Below are 23,850 nucleotides of genomic sequence, written 5' to 3'. Positions count from 1 at the left end.
CCATCGCCGACTCAAGGCCAATATCTGCCAGTCACGGTACTTCGCCGAGCTCACGCGGACATATCCCTCATTGGCCAGTACTCCATGTGGCTGCCATTTTATCACATAAAAGTGAGGTGGGCACCAGACTGACGTATTGATGTCCTTGATAAGGATAGCTTGGTTTGCATTGCAACATTGTAAGAATAAATAGAAGAGAGGATTTAGTTTTATTTAAATTGAATAGGAGCGAACAGCGTTTGGTTTTATTCACGATGCTGTATCAAAAACAACTAACGTGTATTGAAAACGCACTCAAGGTGGTGATAAGGACTCTACTAGTCCTCGCAGTTTGTGCTATGAATGCAAAAGTTGTTAAGTTCTTGCCTTCGCGAACAGGCTGTTCGGAACAACTAATTGCATCTAGGTAATAAGTTGACAAGATATTACGCGTTAGTTACCGCATCAGTGATGCTGTGATGCCATCACATCGCAAAGTTGCCGCGGACTTCACCCGAACATTAGTATTTTTGCATGAGGGCAAAAATAAAAACTTGCAAGCTGAAAAAGTCAGGTTTGAACGTTTTTGTTTGCTTCGCAAATGAGAAATAGTCCTACCCAAATTCCCGAAATGGCACGCAGCGACAACTGGAGCTGCCCAATTTGTCTGGGCAGATTCGTGCGTCCCGTGCTCGTCTCCTGCTGCGGCCAGAGCTTCTGTCGCTCGTGCTTAGACGATGCACTGCGTCAGGCGGATGCCTGTCCAATGTGCCGCTCCCCGCTGCTCTCGGGACCATTTTCCGTGACTTCGAATCGAGCACTTGAAGATGCTCTGACCGCGTTGGATTCTTCCTCTCCACGACGATCTACAACCGAGAAACGAGCTACTACAAGCTTTGTTGATGCTGCGGAGAGGAAACTGACGGCTCAAATGCAAGTATCGGTGATAGCCACGGAAGAATTCGAAAGCAATGAAGTACCAGACGAGGAAGAGCAACACAGTCGGCTCCGAGCAGGTTATATATGGGTGAGATTGTGCAGGTGAGGTTTAAGACAATATTGAAGCATGGAAACAGCTTAAAGGTGTTTAAATTGCAGGATACACAGCATTCAAAGCTGTCAAGCTGGAAGGCGGTGTGTGAGCTCACAATCAGCGGAGCTTCGACGAAGACTGCGGCAATGGGAACTGTGGTGCAGAGTGAATTGGGCATCGTTGCAGTGCGTATTTTACGTTGCGCTCTTCTTTGTGTTTGTATCTTTCCTTCGCGTTCAAGAGGAAGAGTTTGCAGGTTCAAAGCAACGCTTACGTCGCCCCAACTAACTGCGGGTTAGTAACTCAATTAACAAGTACCGGTAATACAAATATTAGTGCTTACTTGCTGTTCTTAGCGCGAACTTCGTCCGCAAGTTTCTTGAGATGCTCCAGTATATCACCGCCCGCAACTCGAATGCTAACCCACTCTTCCATGCGTGTGCCTCCAATACGCTCGTAGAACTTGAGTGCTCCTTCGTTCCAGCGCAGACACGACCACTCGAGTCGCCCTTCCCCTTCGCTGATACGTTGAGTTTCTTCAGCCAACGCACCGAACAAGAGCGTTGCTAGCCCTCGACGGCGGAATTCCGGGCGTACGTACAGATCTTCAAGGTACACGCCAGGTGACGCCAGCCACGTGCTGTAGCTGTAGAAAAACAACGCCATACCAGCGACCTGCTCACCGACTGTAAGCACAAAGCAGTGAGCCACTTTGCGACTCGGAGCACCCATCAATGGGAAACCGGAAATGCGTTCGGGTGGAGCGTCGTCCGCGAAGTTGACGGTCTCCAGAATTTTTTCCGGTGTGGCTTTGTTCGAGTCCGACTCCTTCTCGAAATTCGCCAGCTCTTGGATCATAGCAGCGATTTCGTGGACGTCGCCACGTACGGCACGACGGATCTGCGTTTCCATTTTGCAATGATGCTGTGATGAAGGTCAATATGGATATGACAAGCTATTAACAGTAATAATTAAGTGATGAGTGTTCAAGGTACTGTATTTCATCGTTTATGGTTGTGCAATTCGTTAGCCCCAGAATTTGAAATTTAGAACTCGTACTCGCATTCTAAAATGGGGTCAGAACTGGGTGCTACCTGTTTGGTACCGGTATACTTAATGGTGACGACCTTCTTCTCGACCGCAGCAATGCGAGCGGCCTCTGCGATAATAGTGTTCATTCGCGACGCTCCCCAGTGTACGCGCGGGTTGGCGTTGCCCTGAATGACGTCGATGAAGCTGCCGAGTTCGAGCTGATAAGCCTCACGGAATCGCTCCGGGAACGAGTGCAGCAATGTATCAGCAGTAATGCCAGCCTTTGTGGACTGCATCATGGCTGTCTTGCTCGGATTTTGCACCTGTAGCATGCCGTTTTCGCCAGCTACTTCAATGCGTTGGTCGTAGCCATATTCAGCACTACGACTTAAGTCCATGGTGCAAACCACACCGGTGGTAGGGAACTCAAGCCAGACACTGGCTTTATCCATGACGTTGAGCTCTCTCAGCTCGGCTGATAGGCTAGTTCCATGTGCATACACCTTGGTAGGATATTCGCCTACGAGATTGCACACGTAGTCGATGTCGTGCACGGCGAGATCATGGAACGGGTCACCTCCGGTCTTGAGGAACTCGACTGGAGGACACGGGTGGTCCCGGAATACTGTATGGATCGATTGTAGCTTGCCAATGCTCTGCTTATCCACGCATTGGACGCGCAGCGCCTCGTAGCTGGGGTCGAATCTACGCTGAAAGGAACAGAAGAGCTTCACGTCGTTCTTGTGACACGTTTGGTATGCTGTGTCGATCTCATTTACCAAAGCGGCAACCGGTTTTTCAATGCCAATGGCCTTGACTTTTGTGCCCAAAACCCCGGTGGCGCAGTCGTTCACGAGCTCTAAGTGCGTGTGGGTAGGCGTGGAGATCCAGATGCCGTCGACAGTTTCGTTTCGCTGCTGCAGAGCGTGCTTAGCATCCGCGAGAGTTGTAAAACACTCGGCTCCGTATTGGCTACTCAATTCTTGAAGTTGCTCGGCACTGGCATTGGAATCGATGATCGCAGCGATGGAGACGCGTGGGTCGTTCTGCATTCCAGTCAAGCGGATACGTCCCATGCGCCCGGTGCCTACGACCGCCAAATTGACGCGACTGGAGCTGGACGCGAAGGTTCGAAGACTCGTGGTGAGCGCTGAGGCGCGTCGTAGGCAGCGAGACGCGCGCGAGAACAGCATGACAACTTTGAAGACAATGCAGGAATGACACGGATCCTTTGACACTGTTTCGAGCTGAAGCGAGAAGGATATCGGTACTACCGGTATCTAAGTGGAAATGCAAAGGTTTTGACACTTCACTCACATCATGACATGATGTGAGTGAATTGTGTGCACGTGTACAGTTTTTAGCTCAAATATAGTATCTAGTGACGTGTGGGGTCAAAGGAGCTAACTTCTTTAAAAAAAGTTTTGCGTCACGCTATCGCTGTGCAGTGCACAGTGTGCACTTTGCTGCGCAGCTTACCGGTATTTAAAGCATCAACTTTTATTGCAGCCGGTTATTCTGCTGCCCTGTTCAAACCGATTCCATGTCAAGAATATCGTCTTTATCTCCCCTCGTCCACTCGTTAAGTTCGCATTTATGATGACAAAGTGCGTGTCTTTACTTTCGGAAAGTTTTGCTGGCAACCCCAGGTTCAGTCCCAGATTTGCCGCCCGCTGTCCGAAGTCAAGCGTCGATGAGTCATTTCCGGACCTTGTTGAAGCCCTCGCGGCCATGGCTAGCCGCTGCCGTGGTACCCGCTGCATTGGGAGCCTCGTATTTGTCCCAGCAGGAGCCCACGCGCTGCAAGGGCGCCATCCCTACGTCCGAGTTCTTGTATCAGCCCCTGTCCGAAGATAAGGCCCCCAAGAGCAGCATCGAGTTCGACACCAAGGCACCGCTACCTAAGCGCATGGAAGCGCTCATCATGCGCGTGCAGGACGAAATCTGTGCGGGTATTGAGGCCGTGGACGGCAAAAAGTTCCGTGAGGACAAATGGGAACGTGAAGGACATGGCGGAGGCGGTCGCAGTCGCATCCTGCAAGATGGCAACGTCTTTGAGAAAGCTGGCGTGGGTGTATCCATCATCCACGGCAAGCTGCCACCTGCCGCTGTGAAGCAGATGACGGCTAGAGGCAAAGACCTCAAGGAGGGCGCCGAGTTGCCATTCTACGCTTGTGGAGTGAGTCTCGTGATGCATCCGCACAACCCCATGGCCCCTACGATCCACCTCAATTACCGGTATTTCGAGGTAGAAACCGGCTACCTTGATAAGGATGGTAACCCCAAGAAGATTGGCTGGTTCGGCGGTGGTGCCGACTTGACTCCCAGTTACCTCTTCGAAGAGGATGCTCGTCACTTCCACGCTGTGTACAAGACGCAGCTGGATAAGCGTGACTCCGCTATTTACCCTAAGTGGAAGAAAGCGTGTGATGAGTACTTCTACATCCCCCACCGTCAGGAAGGCCGTGGTATCGGCGGTTTCTTTTTCGATGACCTCATGGACAGTTCCGAAGAGAACTTCCAGATGATCCGCAGCTGCGCCAACTCCATGTTGGACGCCTATGTGCCGATCCTGAAGAAGCGCAAGGACATGCCATTCACTAAGCAGCAGAAGGAGTGGCAGCAGATGCGTCGTGGTCGTTATGTTGAGTTCAACATCATGTACGACCGCGGCACTAAATTCGGACTCCTGACCCCTGGTTCGCGTGTGGAATCGATCCTCATGTCGTTGCCGCTGACGGCTCGTTGGGAGTACATGCACAAGCCTGCCGCTGGCTCGTGGGAGGAGAAGACTCTCAAGGTGTTGAAGAACCCAGTGGACTGGCTCAATGTGCCTGCCGTCGACCTAGAGACGCTCTCGACGGGCGAGCTGCTCAAGGAGCTTGCGAGAAGGAGCGAATAAGTTGGTATGGGCAACGAAAAAAACAAAAAGCGCTCGATTCAGATCTGCATGTACGAAAATACAAAGCCCAAAATTCGAAAGTTACGAAAATTACAGATAGCGCGAGCCGAATCTAAGCATTCGTCTGCTTGCGTTCTCTCTCGTACTCAGTGTAGTTGCCGTCGAAGAACTGGACGCGGCCCTCGCCCTCGAACGCGATAATGTGCGAGCAGATGCGGTCCAGGAACCATCGGTCGTGCGAAATGACCATCGACACGCCGTCAAAGTCCGTGAGAGCGGCTTCCAGCGAGCGCAGCGTGTCCACGTCGAGATCGTTCGTCGGCTCATCCAGCATCACAACGTTGTGGCCGCCCAGCAGCATCTTGGCCAGATGAACGCGGTTGCGCTCGCCTCCACTGAGACTACCGACCTTCTTCTCCTGCATGCCGCCGCGCAGATTGAAGCTGGCAATGTACGCGCGTGTGTTGATGCGGTCTCCGCCGATCTCCACGAACTCGTTGTCGCCCGAAATCTCCTCGTACACGGAACGTCTGCCGCTCAGTTCGTCGCGACTCTGGCTCACAAAGCCCAGACTCACAGTCTTCCCGAGCTCGACACTCCCTTGATCGGGTGTCTCGATGCCAGCAATGATGTTAAACAGGGTACTCTTCCCCATCCCATTGCCGCCTACAATGCCCACGATAGCGTGCGGTGGGATCTCAAACGAGAGCTTCTCGAACAACACACGCCCGTCGTCGAGCTGTTTGCGCAGGTTCTTGACCTTGATGACCTTGTTGCCTAGACGCACACCCGAGGGCACGACGATCTGACCTTCCTCCACTCTCGACGAGGCCTTGAAGCCGCTGGACTCCATCTCTTGGAGCTTCCGCAGACGCGCCTTGTTGGCCTTCTTGCTGCCTTGATGGTCACGAGACCAGGCGATCTCGGACGCGATCTGCTTTGCACGAATCGCGTCGCTCTTCCGCTGCATGTTGAAGCGATTGCGACGCTGACTCAGCCACTCGGTGTAGTTGCCTTCGTACGCGTACGTCTCGCCTCGATCGAGCTCCAGCACCCACCCAGCCACATTGTCCAGGAAATACCGGTCGTGCGTGATGGACAGCACTGTGCCGCGGTATTTCTGCAGGAAATCCTCCAGCCAGTGCACGGACTCGGCGTCCAAGTGGTTCGTGGGCTCATCAAGCAGCAGCATGTCTGGCTTCTCGAGTAGCAGTCGGCACAGCGCCACACGACGTCGCTCCCCTCCCGACAGCACTTCCACGTCTGCATCCGCAGCAGGGACTCTCAATGCAGCCATGGCTTTCTCCACCTCGTGACTCAGATCCCAGCAGCCCAAGGTCTCGATCTGGTCCTGCAGCGTGGCTTGCTCTTCTAGCAACGCGTCGAAATCTGCGTCTGGCTCGCCCATAGCCATGGAAACCTCGTCGAACTTGGCCAATAGTGTCTGACTCTCCTTCAGTCCATCCATTATGTTCTCGTACACATTCTTGCTCGGATCTAGCTGCGGCTCTTGTGGCAAGTAGCCGACTTTCAGTCCGTCCTTGACCCAGCGCTCGCCGTCGAAGTCGTTGCGTACACCAGCGACGATCTTTAGCAACGTGGACTTGCCACTACCATTGGCGCCAAGCACACCGATCTTGGCGCCACGTAAAAAGCCCAAACTAACGCGCTCGAACAACTTTTTACCACCCGGAATTGTCATCCCCACGCCGCGCAAGTGACAGACAAAGTCGCCGGGCACGCCGCCGCCTGCGTTTGACGCAGCTGCAAAACCGCGTGCAGCATTAAAAGGATGTTGAGCTGCTATGAGCCAATTTTGAGCCAGCGTAGAGGTACGCAGGCTGCGCGAAGCCAGCGAATGCGAAGCGACACGGCGAGACAGCATTTCTGACAGGAAGCGATGGCTCTGACTGCAACACTGGTGCAACATTTAGGCAACATCATTGATTGAGCCGGTAATTCAAGTTTTCGGTCTGTTAAATTGACGTTAAAATAGCTTCAAACTGGGCCAGGCTTCAGTCGAAGCCATGTAAAAATGAAGCTTAAGGCTCTAGCTCCACCTTCATCCAATCCACGGGATGCTTCAGCACCTCGTATGTCTTGCCCTCCCATGAATCTTCTTTGGGCGAGTGCATGTACTCCCAGCGGGCTGTCAAAGGAAGCGACATCATGATCGACTCCACTCGCGAACCAGGGGTCAGCAACCCGAATTTAGTGCCGCGGTCGTACATGATGTTAAATTCGACATACCGACCACGACGGATCTGTTGCCATTCTTTTTGCTCCTCGGTATACGGCATGTCCTTACGGAGCTTCAGAATGGGAATGTAGGCATCCAGCATTGAGTTGGCACAGTTTCGGATACACTGGAACGTCTCCTCAGACGTTTCCGTGAGATCGTCGAAGAAGAAGCCACCGATGCCACGGTGCTCTTTGCGGTGAGCAATGTAAAAGTATTCGTCGCAGGCTCTCTTCATCTTCGAATACCAAGTGGGGTCGCGCTTGTCGAGCTGCGTCTTGTAGACTGCGTGGAAGTGACGGGCGTCTTCCTCGAACAGAAAGCTCGGAGTTAGGTCGGCACCTCCTCCGAACCAACCAATCTTCTTGGGTTTGCCCTGTTCGTCTTTGCCAACTTCGATCTCAAAGTATCGGTAGTTAAGGTGGATCGTTGGCGCCATGGGGTTGCGCGGGTGCATGACTAGGCTGATGCCACAGACGTAGAAGGGTAGATCCTTTCCAGGAGGAAGCTCGGCGTTGCGCTGCGTCATTTGCTGCGCAGCAGAAGCAGGTAGAGTGCCATTGATAATAGAAACGGCTACACCTGCCTTCTCCATGACGTTTCCGTCTTGTAAGATGCGGCTACGGCCACCACCTCCGCCCTCGCGCTCCCATTTATCGGTACGGATCTGTTCCCCATCGACTGCCTCAATGCCGGCACAAATCTCGTCCTGAACACGCAGGATAGTGTGTTCCATGCGCTTAGGTAGGGGTGCTGACGTGTCGAATTCGATGCTGTCCATGGGCACCTTGTCTTCTGACAGCGGATGGTAAAGGAACTGGGACGTGGAGGCCATTTTACGGCGTTGAAAGAGCAACTATAAGGTCTTGCAGCTTGATCCGGAGGTGGGGAATGCGAGACTGCCGGAAGAACTTCTAGCTGTGCATTTCCTCGTGCAGATAGATGACGCATGTTGCTCACAAGACAAGCATTGAGGTGACACCAGAAACGGGCAAGATGATGTTATACCAAGTCACAGATCCGAACTTATTAATAGCAAGCGAACTTAGTGATATCTGGTTCACATAAGCGTTACTTCATCAAGACGCCGCCCATTATTCTGTACAGAAGGAATTCTGGTGCACCATTTCCTCGATATAACATGTTGGCATGGGCTAATGTTCAAAGTCTACGCGGTGGCGGTGCCTGCGTTTGTCTGCGCAACAGCAGATCCCATCGCCACCCTACAAAAAAATGCAGACGTGCATTTGACAGGCGACACCCAGAAGTGTGACGCTCCTCGACTTAGTGACGCTCCCATAAAAACATTTAGCAGATGTGATAACTGCAACAAGTTAATTTTTTAAGCATATGCTCGCCGTCGACACCTCTGGCTCTGATGCAGCGAGATCTGCAGCGCGCACGTGAAGACAACTCGTATCTGCGCACACTGCTAAGGCAGATGAACTTAGACGACGTCAACGCGCGGCCACCGCAAAACCTCCGCTCCAATAGAAATGCAGACGACACCGAGGACTTTGACCGCGCCCTAGCGCGACGACAGGCACGTCTAGACGACGCTTTCAACAGCAGCGAAGCGTCATCCACGATTTTGGAGCTGAAAAGCGCAAACGACCGCATAACGCAGCTGGAACGCCAGCTTCTAGACGCAGAGGAGACTATCTGCCACCTCAGGGCTGAGAAGCTGGCAGCGTTGAGAGACGTCGAACGCCTCACCGCCGTGAATGCAGACGGAGAAGAACGGACGCCCAGCAAGACACACGGCACTGAGCAGCAGCGTAAAATTGTGCTGGAATTAGAAACGAGGTTGACTGAGCAGAAACAAGCTCATGCACTCGAACTAGAGCAGAGTATGGCTGTGATCCGTGAGCAGGAGCACGAGCTGAAGACATTCCGCTCTCAATTAGAAGAGAAGGCACAGCAATACAAGGAACTGCAACAAAGACACATGGATCTCCTGGAAATGGATGGCCAGGCGGCTGCAACGATGAAGCAGCGCGTAAATAGCGGCGTGAGTCAGTTTAGCATCTACGGAGAAGAGAGCGATGACGACGACGAATCCAAAATACCAAAGCCACAGAAAGACACGCCAGGACGAGCCAGAGCGCCTGCTGACGCCGATTCGGTCAACCCGAAGTGGCACGAAGAACTCGTGCGTCATCCCACGCCTCACTTTGACCTCGAGTCGCCAGAAGTGGCTTACATTCTTCGAGCGTGGACAAAGAACATTAAGAAGATGCGATACCTGCGTCGCTGGCTCATCCAGGTCGTTAAAACCAAAGGACCTTTACCGGAAGACTTCCCTATGGGCGTGGAGCTGCCTCGACTGCCTCCGGAGGTGCGTGGCGGCTTCCTCACGCTCGTTCTGCCACTGCTACGCCAACAAACCGAGCGAGAGATCCTCGCACACTCCCGTCTATACAACGACGGGGTGCATACCGACCTGCGTTTCCGGCTTGTGCCGCGTGAATAACTTAACGAAGAAACGGTAGTTAACTTTATCTGTTATGTCGCTATTTAACGCAGCTCCAGCTTACAGTATTCTCGTGTGATCTCGCCGATAACACTCGCTATTTGAGTCTGCAGGCGATCTACCTCTTCTTTTTTGGCCAAGTGGATGTGCTTCTCGCCGGTCTTTACGTGACTAGTGTTAATACCCTCCCAAGAGCGTTGTGACTGAAGAAACAGCTTCTGAGGGTCAATGAGCTCCCGAGTCTGCACGTCGTGAGTGAATCTCTCCACTTTCGTCTCCATCTGCTGGACTTTCGATCGAGATTTCTGTCGAGATGTCCATTTCTTCCATTCCTGTTTATAACCTTGCTCGATTTGTTGGAAGGCTTCAGCATGAGTCTTGAAGAGGGTTTGAACTTCTTGGATTTGAGTTCGTAGCGCCACGTTAAGAACATTTTCAGTTAAAGTGATTGGCTTTACTTGGGAGGCCGAATCACTGTTGTTATTGAGCGAGAGGACAAGACCGTTAATCCACTTGTAGAACTGGGCTTCGTCGTGTATCATCTGCACACTAACAGCCACGCAGCGTCAAAATAACTCCTAGAAAGTTACCACTTAACTGTTACGGACCTTTGTGTTAGCACTTGGACTTGTTTGGCCAGTTTTGCTGCTGGGCCAGCTAGAAGATCAAGTACGTAGGCTGGAATTTGTTCGTCTTGGTGCTCTTCAGACTTGTTTTGTAGCTTTTTAAGCCGCTCTAATAGTCGCTCGTGGTAGCGCGTGTAAGCTCCTAACTCGTTCAGATGGCCTTGTAAGCGACCAAAAGCGCTGTGTAACTGGTGCATCTGTCCCTCTAGAGATAAATTCTCGTTATAACGAGGTATTGCAGTAGAGACTACATCCATCGCAGCCTTTTGAATGCAGGTAGTATCGATATCCACGTCCTTCACAGCACACAAAGTTAGAGCAAACCCACTTAACTTAAATGGGTACAAATCTGACATTCGGGAACGGAGGTAAACGCAGTTGGTTTGCACCGATACAGCGCTGTTTCATTGGATATGGAAACGTTTAGTCAGTCGCTTGTGACGCTATTTGACACGAACTTGCACACCTCAAGAATATCGCGACGCTGCTTCTCAAAGAAGTTCGAAAACGCTACTAGCCACGTGACGGCAAGCAGTAACACTTCACTTGATGGCCGTGGTGTCTCAGAGTACAACATAACGCAAACAAAGCCCCACTCGTAAAGGTAAAACCGCACCAACTCCATCTGAATGTCTGTACAGAGGCGAAAGTCAGATATCAGCACTGTAGAAGGCAACAGAAGCTGACAGACCGTGCAGTTCAGAGTCAAGCAGCGCGATCTCAAGCGTCTCAGCGTTATTCATTTTCTCCATCTCTAGACTGTCCACTTCAAAGTCGGCCAGCACCACAAGCACCAAGTCATGGAGCAGTCTCCATAACACCCAGTATTCGCGCTGTTACATCATTTTCTGTCAATGATTTTAGAGGACAGGCACCGATCTTCGCAGCGGTTAGCATTCACCTCGGTCGTTTGCCCCTTTTTGGCCTTCCGTAGTAGATCTATTGACACGTAGTTCACACCGATCGACTCGAATCCGAAGCGCAGCAAGTAGCCGAACCGCGGGGCCGGCTTCTGCATTTGTGCGCAAACGAGTTTGACAGGGAAGTGTGGTGCACATCAGCAGCAAATATTTTTCGCGACACAGTACAGACCATTACATGTATTAATAACTACATGTAGTAGTGTACAGTACTGTATCTTGGGTTAGGCCAAGATGCAGTGACGACGACTGTACTCCAGACTGGACAGTAGTCTAGTGAAGAATGCTTTATGTCAGATTAGAGTGAGTCATGGACCATGACTCACTGCTTAACTGTCGACGCCAGAAGCTATAATAGTCGCCAGTGTAACGTGCCATAAACTTGCGCTAAGGCAGTCTGTGTACACACGCTTGTTCACTGAGAATGCTGCCTATATTCCATGAAATGAGCCTTCGACGGCAACGGCTTGATCTGATGCCAACGATTTGTAGGCGGCAAACGCAGCGTGGTGCAGCTGAGGACAGGCTTGAGGTTTATGTATCTCAAACACGGTACTTGTAGCATATCATTTTCGCTGATTTAACCTTGGAATTTGTAAGAAGCATTTGACATTTGAGCAACTCGGAAGATATTTTTCGACGCGTCTGTCGAAGAGTTGAATGGAGACTCCAACTTGGAGTCCAAGCCTCTGTTTTCCACTGTCCGCAGGATGCAATGCACCGTATACTTCCGAGGGCACGATACATTGCACTTTCGTCTCCACCCTCGCCTTACACTCTAGAGAATCGCTATCCTCAGAGAGCTTTCGATGTGGCATATTTCTCATGTCGCTGACTGTTCCACTTAGCAGGTCAAAACAAACGTCCCACTTCACGTAGCCCGTCCAACGCTCCCTGTTGTCTCTGCTGTCCACTCTCAAACTTGCGTCTTTGGTGTCACCACTCCCCCCCCCACACACACCCCAATGACTTCTATCCAGGATACTGTGAAGATCCCGACCGATTCGTCGGCCACCGCTATGACCCACAGTGTAAAGCCGCCCAGTCGCAGCTCCGCGCCATTGGTTACCACTCAAAAAGTAGCCGCCATCACTGTGAGAGCAGCCCACCGCGTCCGTCTCTGCTATCGCGACGAAGCCTATCGTCAGCGTACCGAAGAGCGCACTAAGAGCCTAATCTCGGACGCGTCATCACCCGTGAGCTCCAGCACTAGCTCATTGCTGGCTAAGAAGGCACTTAAGTATCGCAAAGTGTACGACCGCATGACAGACGTGGACGTGAACGACCCCAACTTCGACGTGTTCGAGTTTCTGGGTGTCGATTGGTGCAAATCCTCGTCCATCAAGACTTGAGGCGATGAAAAAACCAAACAATTTTTAGTAGTATAAAATTAAATCTTAATGTTAATTGACAGTACCAGTAAGACTTTCGCCGCCAAGAGGTTTATGGAAACAGTAGCGTATTACTTTAACTGAACCTGTGAGCGCTGCATAGAGATATCGAGCTGGTATTAATAGTCAAGCCGAGCTGATCCACAATGGTCGCCATTCTTGGGTAATTTGTTCGAAAAGCTATCTAGTACTATTTGTCAGCTTCATCCGGATTTTGTCGAGCTGTGGTTATAAAGAAAAATCCTAGTTCAGATGATCCTCGATACTGTTAAAGTGCAGTTTTGTGGAATTTTATGATGGTCTCTAGATGGGGAAAGCAAGTCAAGATGAACATCCTGTGCGTGCATCAATGAATAGTGCACCCTCTGGCAGTACAGTATTGAACAGGAGGACAGGCAGCTAGCATTAACCCAATTTAAACTGTCGACACTTTAAAATGTATTCTCCTTCAAAATACCTCTGACTCCTTTGTGTATGCTGCTGACACAAATCACAGAATTTGTTCGCCATTACAAGTAGAGCAATCTATGACGAATGACCTGAAAACAATGAAAGAGAGAGAGGAGAAAGCACATTGACTTCTAAATCAAACAGCTCTGGCAGGCTGCTGCTGTATTGACATCAAGACTTAAAAAAATTCGCTCGTCACAGATCAGTTCGTAGCAGCAATTCAAACGCTGCCCTTCACTTTCATTTCGCGCTGGGGTTTCCACACCCTAGTATATGTAGTTAAGCGGCCCCGTGAGACGCTTAATTCAGTGATTGCTGGTTTACCATGTCGCTCTGGTGAACCGAGTCACTGTGGAAGGCCGAGTCCCTCGATGCCGAGTCGAAACTGAAGCTGAGTCCTCCTCAACCAGAATTTTCGAAGTCTTCGCAGTCTTGCCGCCCTTGATCAGAGCAGTGTCCTCACTGCCACTATTCGGTTCGCTGGCAAACAACAAGTCGAGCTTGTGGCTGCCGGAAGGTCCCTTAGTAGTTTTCCCTTTGGTATCACCCTTAGCAAGTGGGGGGTCCTCGCTACCGCTGTCAGAGTCGCTATCAAACAGCCAAGAGAGGTCACCGCTACCAGGCTCCGAGTCATCCTCGGCAAAGGGGGCCTCGACAGCCTTACCCTTAGCTGAAAGAACGTCCGCTTTCTCCGACGAATTCTCAACCGGAGCCTTGGTGACCTTTCCCCCCTTTGGTCTGAACAGTGTCCTTGCTACCGCTGCTGGCAGAGTGACTCTCCGACTCGCTGTCGAACAACCCCGACAGGTCGTAACTACCACTACCCATGTTGCTCTTGAGCAGCTCAAACAGCCACGACAGGGGATCGCTTCCACTGTCGCCTAGCAGTGATGCTTGATCATCACTGCTCGACGTCGACTTTGACGAGTCCTTTGATAAAGGGAGAGAGACTTCCTCCATTGAAGAACCCGAAGACGACGCCACGCCGAACTTGCTGCCATCGCCACCGGCCAAATGTCCTCAATGAAGTCCATCACATGCGTAAGACGAGTGAAAATCCCGGCCTGCTGACCGCACTTGCTTCCCCAGCTCACGCATCCAATGAGGATGTTGTCATCCACGAGAAGCGGCCCTCCCGAGTCACCTTTGCACGTATCCTTGCCGTTGCCTGTTCCGGCGCATAGCATGCCCTCCGTGACACGGCCGACGTATTTCTTAAACTTGCCACACTCTGCGTTCGAGATGACAGGAAGCGTCAGCTGCTTCAGGATAGGACTTATGAAATCACTGGCCTCGGTCTCACCCCACCCTAGAACAGTACCCATCGTGCCGACCTTGTTGTCGGATCCGTCAGCGGCACACAGCTTCGCCGTCTTGCGCTTAATTGGCGTTTTCAGTTTAAGCAGGGCCACATCGTATAAGTGCTCCTTCTTCTTGTACAAAGGGTGAAGGAACCCCTCAATGACAGGTACCGAAATGGCTTCACCTGAGCCAGAACCAGCGCTGTTGTTCGTACCAAAAGTGACAATTATGTGCTCTGCGCTAAACCAAAGGCAATGTCCAGCTGTAAGAATATACTGGGGGGCGATGAGCGTGCCGGCGCAGAAGGTTTCCTCCAGGAAAGGAATGCGCAGATTAGCGAGAAACGGATATTGTCGATGTTTGCATCTGATCCACCCCAAATGCGGTTCTGCTCGTTCGCTGCCAAGCCGGTGCTCTCCTTGGTCTCGGTCGTCGTGGAGACGTCGGAAAATGAATAGCCATACGTGAACGTCGAAAGCGACACCACCGTTGCGGCGAATGCTCCAATCAGAGCGACGCGCATTCCTTCAGGACGACAAGTTTTGAGGTTATCTGCCTCTTGGTCTCTCGACAATGTGAATGTCCGGCGTGGTAAAAGACAAAGTGATCTGGCCTAGCATATCGTCAAACCGGAAGTTATGGCGCAGACAAGCGCGTGTAGTCCGTTTAGTGCAAGGCACTCGGTATTTTTGTGATGGAACAGCCCTACCCTAAACCCAGCACACTTTGCGTTTTGCAAAGCCGGAGTCGGTACCTACAACATGACGATTTCTCTGTTTTGTGTTGCTGGGTAAGTTAATGTAAGTTATCTTACGCTGGAAATCACAAAAGCGAAAATGTAATTTTAAAGTGTCTATTAAAAACGAGATTCAATAAGTACGAGCTGTACAATCCTGACATTTTCAAGAAGGGGGAAATTAGCAAGATGCCGAAGCAGCAAGCGTGCCGAGAAGCGCAGAGCACAGGTAAGACACGGGAGACAGAGTGACAGGCAGCCTGCAATCCGCTGTCCTAACCTACAACGCCTAACCTACAACGTTGTGTCCTATCGTGAATAGGGCGTTGTCAACGGGCAAGACCGCATGTCGACTATCTACTTGCTGGACGCGGATTTATACACGATTCCTGTAGCGACGAAGACTATGTCGATGACACTCTGGTTATAGGTGAGGACATCCCAAATAAAGATTCAGAAATGTAGAGCCTGGAGAATGAAGCCAAAGATGATGCGCGCAAGGTCGACACGTTACCGGGCGGGAAGGACACTGACATTGCGGCGGTAGAGAAGGACACGGGCGCTGTGGCGTGCGAGAAGGACAGCGCTTCCGGGGAGAAGGGCGCTGCGGCAGCGATAAGAACATCATTGCCGGTGAGAAGGATGTGGCTGCCAATGAGAAGGACGACGCCGCCGGTGAAAACGACACGGGTGTTGCAGCGGGCGAGAAGGATATCGCTGCGCGCGAGAAGGACGTGGCTGCGGGTGAGAAGTTCGTGGCTGCAGACACCAAAGCCACCGCCGCGGAGCCGGGTGATAACAACGCGTTGGCCGATACAGGTATATATCCCGGTCTATTTCTTTTTGTTGCTGATACGTTACTTATGTTGCTTACTATGTTGCTTTGAATGTTGCGTTCAACGGTTACAAAACTAAAGACTATGCACGTGCATTTGTTGAAGCCGCCCGGACCAATGCCATCCAAGAAAGTCGCAAACAGAAGCAACCGTCCGTTGCGTACAGTCGCAAATCCTGCCAGGGTGCCTCTGACGCGAGCGAAAGGGAAGACCCCTCACCAAAGCGACCAAAAACCTCGACGCAAAGAGCATGACCTCAACTGGGGCTCAGTTCACGACGTCGGCGAAGACCAAAATTGTACAAAAACGTACGACAGTCGTCCGAAGATGATGAAGATATTTCATGCAGTCGAAAACGTCAAACCACCACTTCCTGTGAGGACGTTTGACATTTAGAAGATTTTTTAAGAAGCCCTTCGCTCTTACGAGAATAAGAACTATGTGCACTATCGCGTTCGAAGCCCTGAAACTCGTGCCAAGCTTAACATGTCCGTATTCTGTTGGCACATGAGCAGCGTGCGTTGCTGCTAGCAATGCTGATTTTTGCTATGTTGTTTGCTTTAATACTTGAGTGTGTTGCTTATTGTGTTGCTTAATCAAGTCGCACTGGAGCAAAGATCATTCCTGAAAGATTTTCCCACAGTTATGAACGAATATGGTGCACTCATGGCGCAACACAGTCGGCTCGTGGTGATGGACAGCGTGATTGTGACTTGCGATACACGGGATGCATGGCAAGTATCTTGGCCTGTACTGTCAGAGTTGTTAAGAAAATAGCTGCTAAATTGAAGAGTTACAATGACGAAAATGATAGCTACTATTGTTTTGCCGTAAAAATATTACCATTAATAAGTTATCTGAGTGGGTTTCTACAGTATGAGGTGCCAAATCATACATGTTACATGTACGGCAGTAGCCGGCCGTAAGGACTGGCCGTAAGAACAACGCTGTGTTAATAAACGTTGTCGCTTGAGCCACAAAGATAGATAGTCTTAGATTGAACAGAAAAAAACTTATATGTGCTGATGACAATTACTTCTGTAAGCGAATTGAACTTGACCATTGTTTGCGTCGGGGGACCTCGTCGCCAATGGAATGCGTACGGTCGGTGCTGGCTGGATCATCATGGAGCCTTAATTGGCTTGATCACTGCGAGTCATTTTTCATAATGATGAATGAGCCTTTCTAAATGTGAATTTTGTGAATCAGCGTAGTGGTAACATTGACAATAACGGTAATCTATCAGACCCTGGACAATAGTTTACTGGGCTGTGTTGCTTTGACACATTTTATGCTTATCCTTGTGTCACAAGGGGCAGATGTGTTGTGGTAACGTCGTTCAAACAAAATCAGCGCGGAGGCATGAAGAAATTCTTCTTACCGTCTTTTCCAGTGCCGGTATCATTTTTTCCGTGCCCCTATTTTTAATGTGTTTTGTCGCCTTTTTTCAGTTTCACTATTAAGGGTACCGTTTAGACTACTAAGCACGAAATGATTTGTGTAAACCGTCTCTTCCAAGACTGAGGCTCCCAAACATTTTTTGTTACGGTTTAAAAGGAATTTTAATGTTAGACCTAAAAAACGCATCAGACCTAAAAAAAGCGCATCAGTACAGCTGACGTGAATAATCACTTAAGTACACGATTTTTAATACGCTCGGAATATGTCCGAAGCACGACTGACAAGCAAGCTATGCAGACCATACTGTCAAAGATATTACAAGCAAAAGTCTTCAAATTCCAAACAAAGGAGTAACTTATTTCGCACTTATAAAAAAAGAAGTTATTTCCGTTGGTTTGACTGCGTCGGATCGTGTCCTACCCCCCCCCCGCGCATTCTTGTAGCATATACGCTGATTTACAGCTTCACTTTTCCTATGTACTAGACACGAACGACGTAAAAAGCAAAATGGGTTACGAAATTTACGGTTAAGTTGATGACTGTCAGCTCTGAAGCGAGTAAGAATCTATTAGCATGCATAACAAAGCTACCATGCCTTTGCCGCAGTGCCATAATAATATCATAGTTAGTAGCGCTTCCTTTACATGACATTCACCACGGCTCCTCTGGTTCGTACTCTGAGCCCTCAGCACCGGCTGCGGTTCTGCCTGGCATGCTTCCTGGATCTGGATTCAGCGACGTTGTACAGCGTCGCAACTGGAGCTCCCATCAGAACAAATGTCAAGACCTCTGACACACCGACCGATGTCATGGCACTGGTGTCGACTGCCATCCGTGTAGAGTGTTCCGACACCAGGGATAGCAGTCTCGCGGTTCTTGCACCCGAAAATAGCTTTGTCAAGTGCGGTGCAGACCACGGTCCACACAGTCGGTTGACCAGCAATCCGTTCATCAGCATTTCTACGACGACATGAAGTACAAGTATGCAACATCTTCCAGTGCAGTGGAGGTGTAGCACAGCTTCTTGACCGCCCTGGTGCCCTCACGATAAGATTAAGTACAGAGCGCCGGTCCAATGAAGTATGGACAGATGTACTCGGCCATTCCGTAAGGTGATATTACTGAGGGTGTCGTGCAGTATACCATGGAAGGCGATGGTTTTTCTTGATCAAGCAAGTATCGCCCATCGTTTGACTGGACGATGAACGCTATTGACAATGCCATGAACTCACTGAAGGCCGTTTTCAAGTACATTACTCTGGATACCTTCGTCGTCTATATGCGTTTATCACTCGAATAGTGTTAGGCTAGTCGCTCTACGCGTTGACGAGCTGGTACTCGTGACAATTCGGGCTGAGAGCGTGATCCCAGCACTTAGCAAGCTGGTGAAGCTGGGATTTAGCAAGGCAGTGGCGCGTGTACGAATCCACAAAGTAATAGGCACAAGGCTGCATGCTTGACGTCGGTCTTCACGACATCAAAATCCGCCAAATCAAGATGTACCCGAGTATCCTTGCAGACGGAGGCAGATCCGACGCTAATCGGATATTTGACAAACAAGAAAATTACGATTGCAGCGATATCTGATGCTACGTCGGACGTGAGTGCGGTCTCGTCATGCTGACCGATCATGTGTCATACCAAGATCCTCGAACCGGCAAGTCTTTGCCAACTCTGCGAGAGCCTGGAGCTGTGCCACAGGCGGTCAGCCGATGTTCCAATCAACGTTTTCAGCATCGCATGGGTTCGCGCTCTCTGTCCGAATTTGCTAGGCTTTTGTCCGTCTTTGACGCGATTTTCATTGATTTAACGTGTTTGTAAACGAAACGAAGTTTGCATTTACGTAAATTTGTCTAAATGGCTATCGCATCTACTTGTTTTGATATGTCATTGATAGAGCTGTGCGGTCCGAACGCGTTAACCGATCACGGCGGGGTATTGTTCTTTTAGCCTCCGCAGATGATCGGTAGCAGACAGCCTGTCCATATGACCATTCAACTGAGTTCTCTGTGGTGTAGTAGAACACACAAATATCGTCAGATGTGGATTCCTTACACAAACCACAACGAATCGCCGAGTTAGGTCGGCGGTTTGTATGGCCTGCGCAGAGGGTGGTCCCCTCGCGGTCCGGCCCTTCCGGGACAGACGAGTGGCTCGTTTCCACTCGGTTCCGACTAACCAAGTCAGATCACTTCCGAGACTCCGCCGAGTTTGGTTCGGCTGAGCTCGTTCACAACCCTGTGCCCTCCACCAAAGGATGGACGACGGCGCGCGAGCGCTTTTACAGGTCACCGAGCGCAGAGGCTGCTCAGCTAGAAGTGTTACGGCACCTGGGCTATCCGACGTACCGGCCCGCTGAGTATGCGGGACTTTCTTTCGCGCGTAGCGAGACTTTGTCCTACCCGGACCGACCTAATCTCTTGGCGCTACCAGTCAATACTCTACAAGCTATGCCTCTCGAGTATTGACGGCAGGCATAATCCAGCCCTATGCAGGGACTTACCGGAAAAGTGTACACGTGTCTTGGACTAGGAAAATTCTGCTCTGTTATCTTCTGGGAGCCTTTCCGGCTCCTCCTATTTAATCCTATGCTTCTCATACAAATATCTAGTGAAATGTAGTCGTTTCGGATCTCTACCGACTCTTCAGGCGGCCGTTGAGCTCAGCGGCTATCCGGATAGCATATCCGGACAAATCGCCGAGTACTTACCGTGATCCTTGGCTCCTAAGCTCTGGGTTATCAGACCGAGCCGATTCTTGACCTAAAGTAGGTCGGCGTGTGGTCGAATCTTGAAATCCCTACACCACAACTGCCCCGGTTATGATACGAGCCGAGCTGGTGAGTGTCTTAATCCTTCATTTTGTTCTGCCACCGTTGGTCCGTACTCGGCTGATGACGTCTCGCGGCTCCCCACCACCTTCTTTGGTACGTTCGTTGCTTCCGCTGTCACTCACTTGGCAGCTCCTTACTCTTCGCATGTTGTTCTAGCACAACCCGTGGAACCATCCTTCTTCTCCAACTCCTCGTCGAGGTGAAGGCGTGCCAGCTGAGTCGATTCCTCGACCCGTCGGTACTCGTGGGGTCAGCGACCGGCATGAAGCTGGGCTGGTCGACCTGACAACTTCCCATGAGTCTGACGCGGAGTCGGCGGGGTCTTCTCGCGTGCGCCTTCCTGGTCCACCGAGCTTGCCAGGCGACACCACTTCGGGCGCCACCAATCAGCCAAGCTCGGCTGCTCCAGTGAGTCTTGACTCCCTTATGGCCAGAATTAACGAGCAAGGGCATGATCGCCGAGAAGAATTGACCTTCTTGGCGAGGCTCATGGCTTACGGATTCACTCGTTCCGTGGAACCCTCCGATCCTGTACAGCGGCGAGCGATTTTGCATGCTGCTTCCGCGGGGGAACTGTTGGATATCCTGAAAGGCAATTACGCCGCTCTTGATTACCCCAAGATCATCGGCGATCTCCAAGCTGACAACCAAGCTGTTCAGGAGGAGAACCGCGCATTGACTCGGCGACTGGACTCGCTTGCTCTCAGTAATGTCGACTTGTCAACTCAGCTCTCGTCGGCTCAACAGCAAGTGTCTCGATTGGAGGCTGCTGCCAAGCAATCGGCTAATCTCCTCGCGTCGCTGCGGAAGGCTGTAGCTCTGAGTGAGGCGAAACTTGCTCGGGCCATCGCAGCTGAGCAGAGCAAGGTCGACGCTGCGTTGAGTCAGGCCCAGCTCCACCATCAGCAAGTCTTGGATCGGGACGCCGAGATCGACGTCCTTCTTCGATCCATTTCTGAGAGGGATGCGGCGTTCGTCACTCTTCAGGGCATCGCTTCCAAACACTTCGAACAGCTGCAGGAGTCGGTGCGGTTGTACAGTTCCACCGGTACTCAACCCTTGCGGCACGCTCAGTCGGTGATCGCTGAGCAGCGAGCGGTGATCTTGCGACAGAAGCGGCTCATCCGTCGGAATGGTATTATTCCGATGCACGATCCTCACATGGCTGCTGCTGCTGGCGGTGGCTTGCAAGTTCCTGGGCTTGATCCGTCCGACCTTCTCCTCAACGCCCGGCTGTGTCGTGTCTTGGAGTCTCGCTTTCCTGAGGTTCTCAACATTCCCGCTGGTGAAACTCGGCGGTTGGAGTTGATTGTCCATCCTCGCCGAGATGCTCCAGTGGCGAGTTCCGTTATTGGTCCTGGTGTGGTTCCCTCAGCTAGTCAAGCGTCTTCGACGACTTCATTGGCAGACTCGGCTGCGGCTCCAGTCAGCTCGGCGGCGGTAACCACTCAGGCTGAGCCGACTCTTGCTCAGCTTCACCGTACGCCTTTGGCAAACTTGACCTCGACTCAGCAGCTTCGGCGTTATGCCAACCCCAAGTCTCCCACAGCCGCAGGTCCTCGTCATCGTACGCCGGCGCCGCATCCGCCTCAACCGTACGCTTGTCCACTCCCCGGAGAGGATGGACACGAGGCTATCAGTGCCCTTTTGCACTCAAGTTCGCCTCAAGCTACTGCATCCGATGGAGGAAAGCCTCGCTCTGGAAAGTCCCGTCGTCGGACTCGGCGGAAGAAGGTTCGTCACCTTCAGCTGAGTTCTGCTACTCAGCCCGCTGTCTCTGCTCGCTCTGAAGACGACGGTGACGCTTCGAGCGAAGCTGAGTTTGAGTTTGAGTTGCCTGAGCCGCCCGCCGACACCGTTCCTGCAGTCGCTTCGACGACTTCGGTGGGTTCTTCGTCTTCTGGCCCTCCGGTGACTTCGTCGGTCGCGGCTACTCGCCCACCGCCGATATCTTCATCTGATGTCGTGGCCTCACTGCCTGTCCCGGCTACGAGCGTGGGTGCCCCAGGCTCGACTTCGCCCATCTCCGCTGGGTTGCCCCAGTCGAGCGCACCACTCAGCGTCGTGCTAACGGTGGTTGGACACTCCCAGTCGCCCTCTCGGGGTCTGAGCGTATCCACCACGCCGACTGACTTAGTGACTCCGGCCGTGAGTGTCCTCAGACCGTCTCTCCCTGTGACCACGGCCGTGTTGACGTCCCCATCTGGGCGTCCTATCCGGAGATCGGCTGCGACCGCCCGTACTGTGACTGCTCAGCTGCTTGAGGATCTCGACGCGTCTGACGACGAGGTGTTAGGGCCTGGTGATGGTTCTGTTCCGTCCACCGGCTCGACAAATCCTGCCGTTGGGTCGCTCTTGAATCCCATTTCCTTATCAGAGCACTCGGCTGGCAGTCCTTCCGGTTCCGACTCAGCGACCGCAGATGCTCGTCGTTCCGCCCAAGCGAGAGGTCTTCATGCGGCGATCTTTGGTTCTGACGATGAGATGAGTGATGAGTCTTTGCCGCCGAGTGATCGCCCCTCCTCGCGGCTTTCATCGAAGGACTCTGGTGACGGGACGAGTTCTGCCTCTGCGCCGGCTTCGGGGAAGCAGCAGCATCGCAAGCGTCGTGCCTCGTCGAGTCCTACCGGTCATCGGTCGAAGCGATCCAAGAAGCACAAGAAGCATCACAAGACGCATCGACACCACAAGCATCGGCAGCTTCCGTCGACTCCTGATCCAGCTCCGGCTCAGCCCATTCCGGCTGCTCCTTCGCCGAGTAGGCTCCCGGTTATATCGATTCTCGCTCAGCCGAGTTCGACTGCCTCACGTCCGGCTGTGGTCGCCCTTCCCAGCGCTCTTACACTTCCGCTGGCGACGTTACGGACTCGAGCCTCGCAAGCGGTGTCCAAGGATTGTCGCCTGACTCTTCACATGGCTCAACTCCGCGAGGTACCATTCATGCATTTCGGCTCAACTCGTTGTTGGAATGCATTATTGGATACACTGAGCGGAGGGGTGCAGATGGAGCTCGTTGGGGGCAAGAGTCGTGTGCCGTCTACGCCGTGTTCTCTTGACGGCATTCGAGCTTTCATGGACGTTTTCGACCCGAGCCATCCATGTCAGCGTCTTCGGCGGATGCTCCCCGAGCTTCCTTTCTTCTTTTCTCCGTCGATACTGGAGGAAGCTCGGCGGTGTTTGGCTTCTTTGACCCGACCTCGAACTTTGATGCAAGTTCTTGGAGATATGTGGGTGAAGCTTCGCGGCGACAGTCCCTTGGACTCGGCGGGGAGGCCCATCCAGACTGACGGCCAAATGACTCGTTACTTCGTAGCTCTCTATGAGCGTCGTCATTGGATCGTCGAGTCGAGTGTGTTGATGGGTCTCCACCCTGACGTTAACCCGGCTGCCACGCCCGCCCAGCTCGCTGAGGTATACGAACTGTGGCTGGTGTACAAGCGCGAGCGCAAACGTCGTAGTGACACCTTGCGATCTCTGGTTGTTGCTGTCTACGACCAGCTTTACTCGGCGGTCACTCAGAAGCTCGGCGATGAACCTGCTCCTCTAGTGGACGCAGAAGTTTATTTCGATCCGTCCGTTCCCCATTACTCTCCCGTTAACCTTTCGTGGGTTCCTTCCGGGAGAGATTGGGTCCAGTGTGCTCACGATGTGGATCTAGCCGAGCCCTGGCGAGCTTGGTGGCTGACTGACCCGGCGG

The 23,850-nt window shown here is 51.9% G+C and overlaps 10 protein-coding genes and 1 non-coding gene across 11 annotated transcripts; 4 read left to right on the top strand and 7 right to left on the bottom strand.

Moving 5' to 3' along the window:
* Window positions 1-610: 610 nt before the first annotated feature.
* PITG_18301 (uncharacterized protein) lies at window positions 611-1,300 on the top strand (the record flags this gene model as incomplete). Its single annotated transcript, XM_002997709.1, has 2 exons — window positions 611-922; window positions 1,139-1,300. The coding sequence occupies 2 exons, from the start codon at window positions 611-613 to the stop codon at window positions 1,298-1,300; spliced, it is 474 nt and encodes a 157-aa protein (XP_002997755.1).
* A 51-nt stretch (window positions 1,301-1,351) lies between these two features.
* PITG_18300 (uncharacterized protein) lies at window positions 1,352-1,924 on the bottom strand (the record flags this gene model as incomplete). The annotated part of the gene is made up of 1 exon (XM_002997708.1): window positions 1,352-1,924. The coding sequence occupies one exon, from the start codon at window positions 1,922-1,924 to the stop codon at window positions 1,352-1,354; it is 573 nt and encodes a 190-aa protein (XP_002997754.1).
* Window positions 1,925-2,058: 134 nt separating this feature from the next.
* PITG_18299 (oxidoreductase family, putative) lies at window positions 2,059-3,237 on the bottom strand (the record flags this gene model as incomplete). Its single annotated transcript, XM_002997707.1, has 1 exon — window positions 2,059-3,237. The coding sequence occupies one exon, from the start codon at window positions 3,235-3,237 to the stop codon at window positions 2,059-2,061; it is 1,179 nt and encodes a 392-aa protein (XP_002997753.1).
* A 479-nt stretch (window positions 3,238-3,716) lies between these two features.
* On the top strand, window positions 3,717-5,030 carry PITG_18298 (coproporphyrinogen III oxidase; the record flags this gene model as incomplete). Its single annotated transcript, XM_002997706.1, has 1 exon — window positions 3,717-5,030. The coding sequence occupies one exon, from the start codon at window positions 3,738-3,740 to the stop codon at window positions 4,944-4,946; it is 1,209 nt and encodes a 402-aa protein (XP_002997752.1).
* Window positions 5,031-5,058: 28 nt separating this feature from the next.
* Window positions 5,059-6,831, bottom strand: PITG_18297 (ATP-binding Cassette (ABC) Superfamily; the record flags this gene model as incomplete). Its single annotated transcript, XM_002997705.1, has 1 exon — window positions 5,059-6,831. One exon carries the CDS (start codon window positions 6,829-6,831, stop codon window positions 5,059-5,061), a length of 1,773 nt encoding a protein of 590 aa, XP_002997751.1.
* Window positions 6,832-6,988: 157 nt separating this feature from the next.
* Window positions 6,989-8,020, bottom strand: PITG_18296 (coproporphyrinogen III oxidase, mitochondrial precursor; the record flags this gene model as incomplete). Its single annotated transcript, XM_002997704.1, has 1 exon — window positions 6,989-8,020. One exon carries the CDS (start codon window positions 8,018-8,020, stop codon window positions 6,989-6,991), a length of 1,032 nt encoding a protein of 343 aa, XP_002997750.1.
* A 543-nt stretch (window positions 8,021-8,563) lies between these two features.
* PITG_18295 (uncharacterized protein) lies at window positions 8,564-9,658 on the top strand (the record flags this gene model as incomplete). The annotated part of the gene is made up of 4 exons (XM_002997703.1): window positions 8,564-8,641; window positions 8,718-8,732; window positions 8,813-8,887; window positions 8,960-9,658. The coding sequence occupies 4 exons, from the start codon at window positions 8,564-8,566 to the stop codon at window positions 9,656-9,658; spliced, it is 867 nt and encodes a 288-aa protein (XP_002997749.1).
* Window positions 9,659-9,702: 44 nt separating this feature from the next.
* PITG_18294 (uncharacterized protein) lies at window positions 9,703-10,481 on the bottom strand (the record flags this gene model as incomplete). The annotated part of the gene is made up of 2 exons (XM_002997702.1): window positions 9,703-10,200; window positions 10,257-10,481. 2 exons carry the CDS (start codon window positions 10,479-10,481, stop codon window positions 9,703-9,705), a joined length of 723 nt encoding a protein of 240 aa, XP_002997748.1.
* Window positions 10,482-10,711: 230 nt separating this feature from the next.
* PITG_18293 (uncharacterized protein) lies at window positions 10,712-11,302 on the bottom strand (the record flags this gene model as incomplete). The annotated part of the gene is made up of 3 exons (XM_002997701.1): window positions 10,712-10,917; window positions 10,976-11,117; window positions 11,186-11,302. The coding sequence occupies 3 exons, from the start codon at window positions 11,300-11,302 to the stop codon at window positions 10,712-10,714; spliced, it is 465 nt and encodes a 154-aa protein (XP_002997747.1).
* A 1,967-nt stretch (window positions 11,303-13,269) lies between these two features.
* On the bottom strand, window positions 13,270-13,314 carry PITG_33417 (the record flags this gene model as incomplete). The annotated part of the gene is made up of 1 exon (XR_009934811.1): window positions 13,270-13,314. It is a non-coding gene; the product is annotated as a 28S ribosomal RNA (ribosomal RNA).
* Window positions 13,315-14,152: 838 nt separating this feature from the next.
* On the top strand, window positions 14,153-14,494 carry PITG_18292 (uncharacterized protein; the record flags this gene model as incomplete). Its single annotated transcript, XM_002997700.1, has 1 exon — window positions 14,153-14,494. The coding sequence occupies one exon, from the start codon at window positions 14,153-14,155 to the stop codon at window positions 14,492-14,494; it is 342 nt and encodes a 113-aa protein (XP_002997746.1).
* Between the last annotated feature and the right edge of the window lie 9,356 nt (window positions 14,495-23,850).

The sequence above is a fragment of the Phytophthora infestans genome, genomic scaffold (genome assembly GCF_000142945.1).
Source record: "Phytophthora infestans T30-4 supercont1.67 genomic scaffold, whole genome shotgun sequence".
In the NCBI taxonomy this organism is placed as follows: domain Eukaryota; phylum Oomycota; class Peronosporomycetes; order Peronosporales; family Peronosporaceae; genus Phytophthora; species Phytophthora infestans.
Note: the sequence above shows the minus strand (reverse complement) of the source record. Positions and strands in the feature narration are given on the sequence as shown.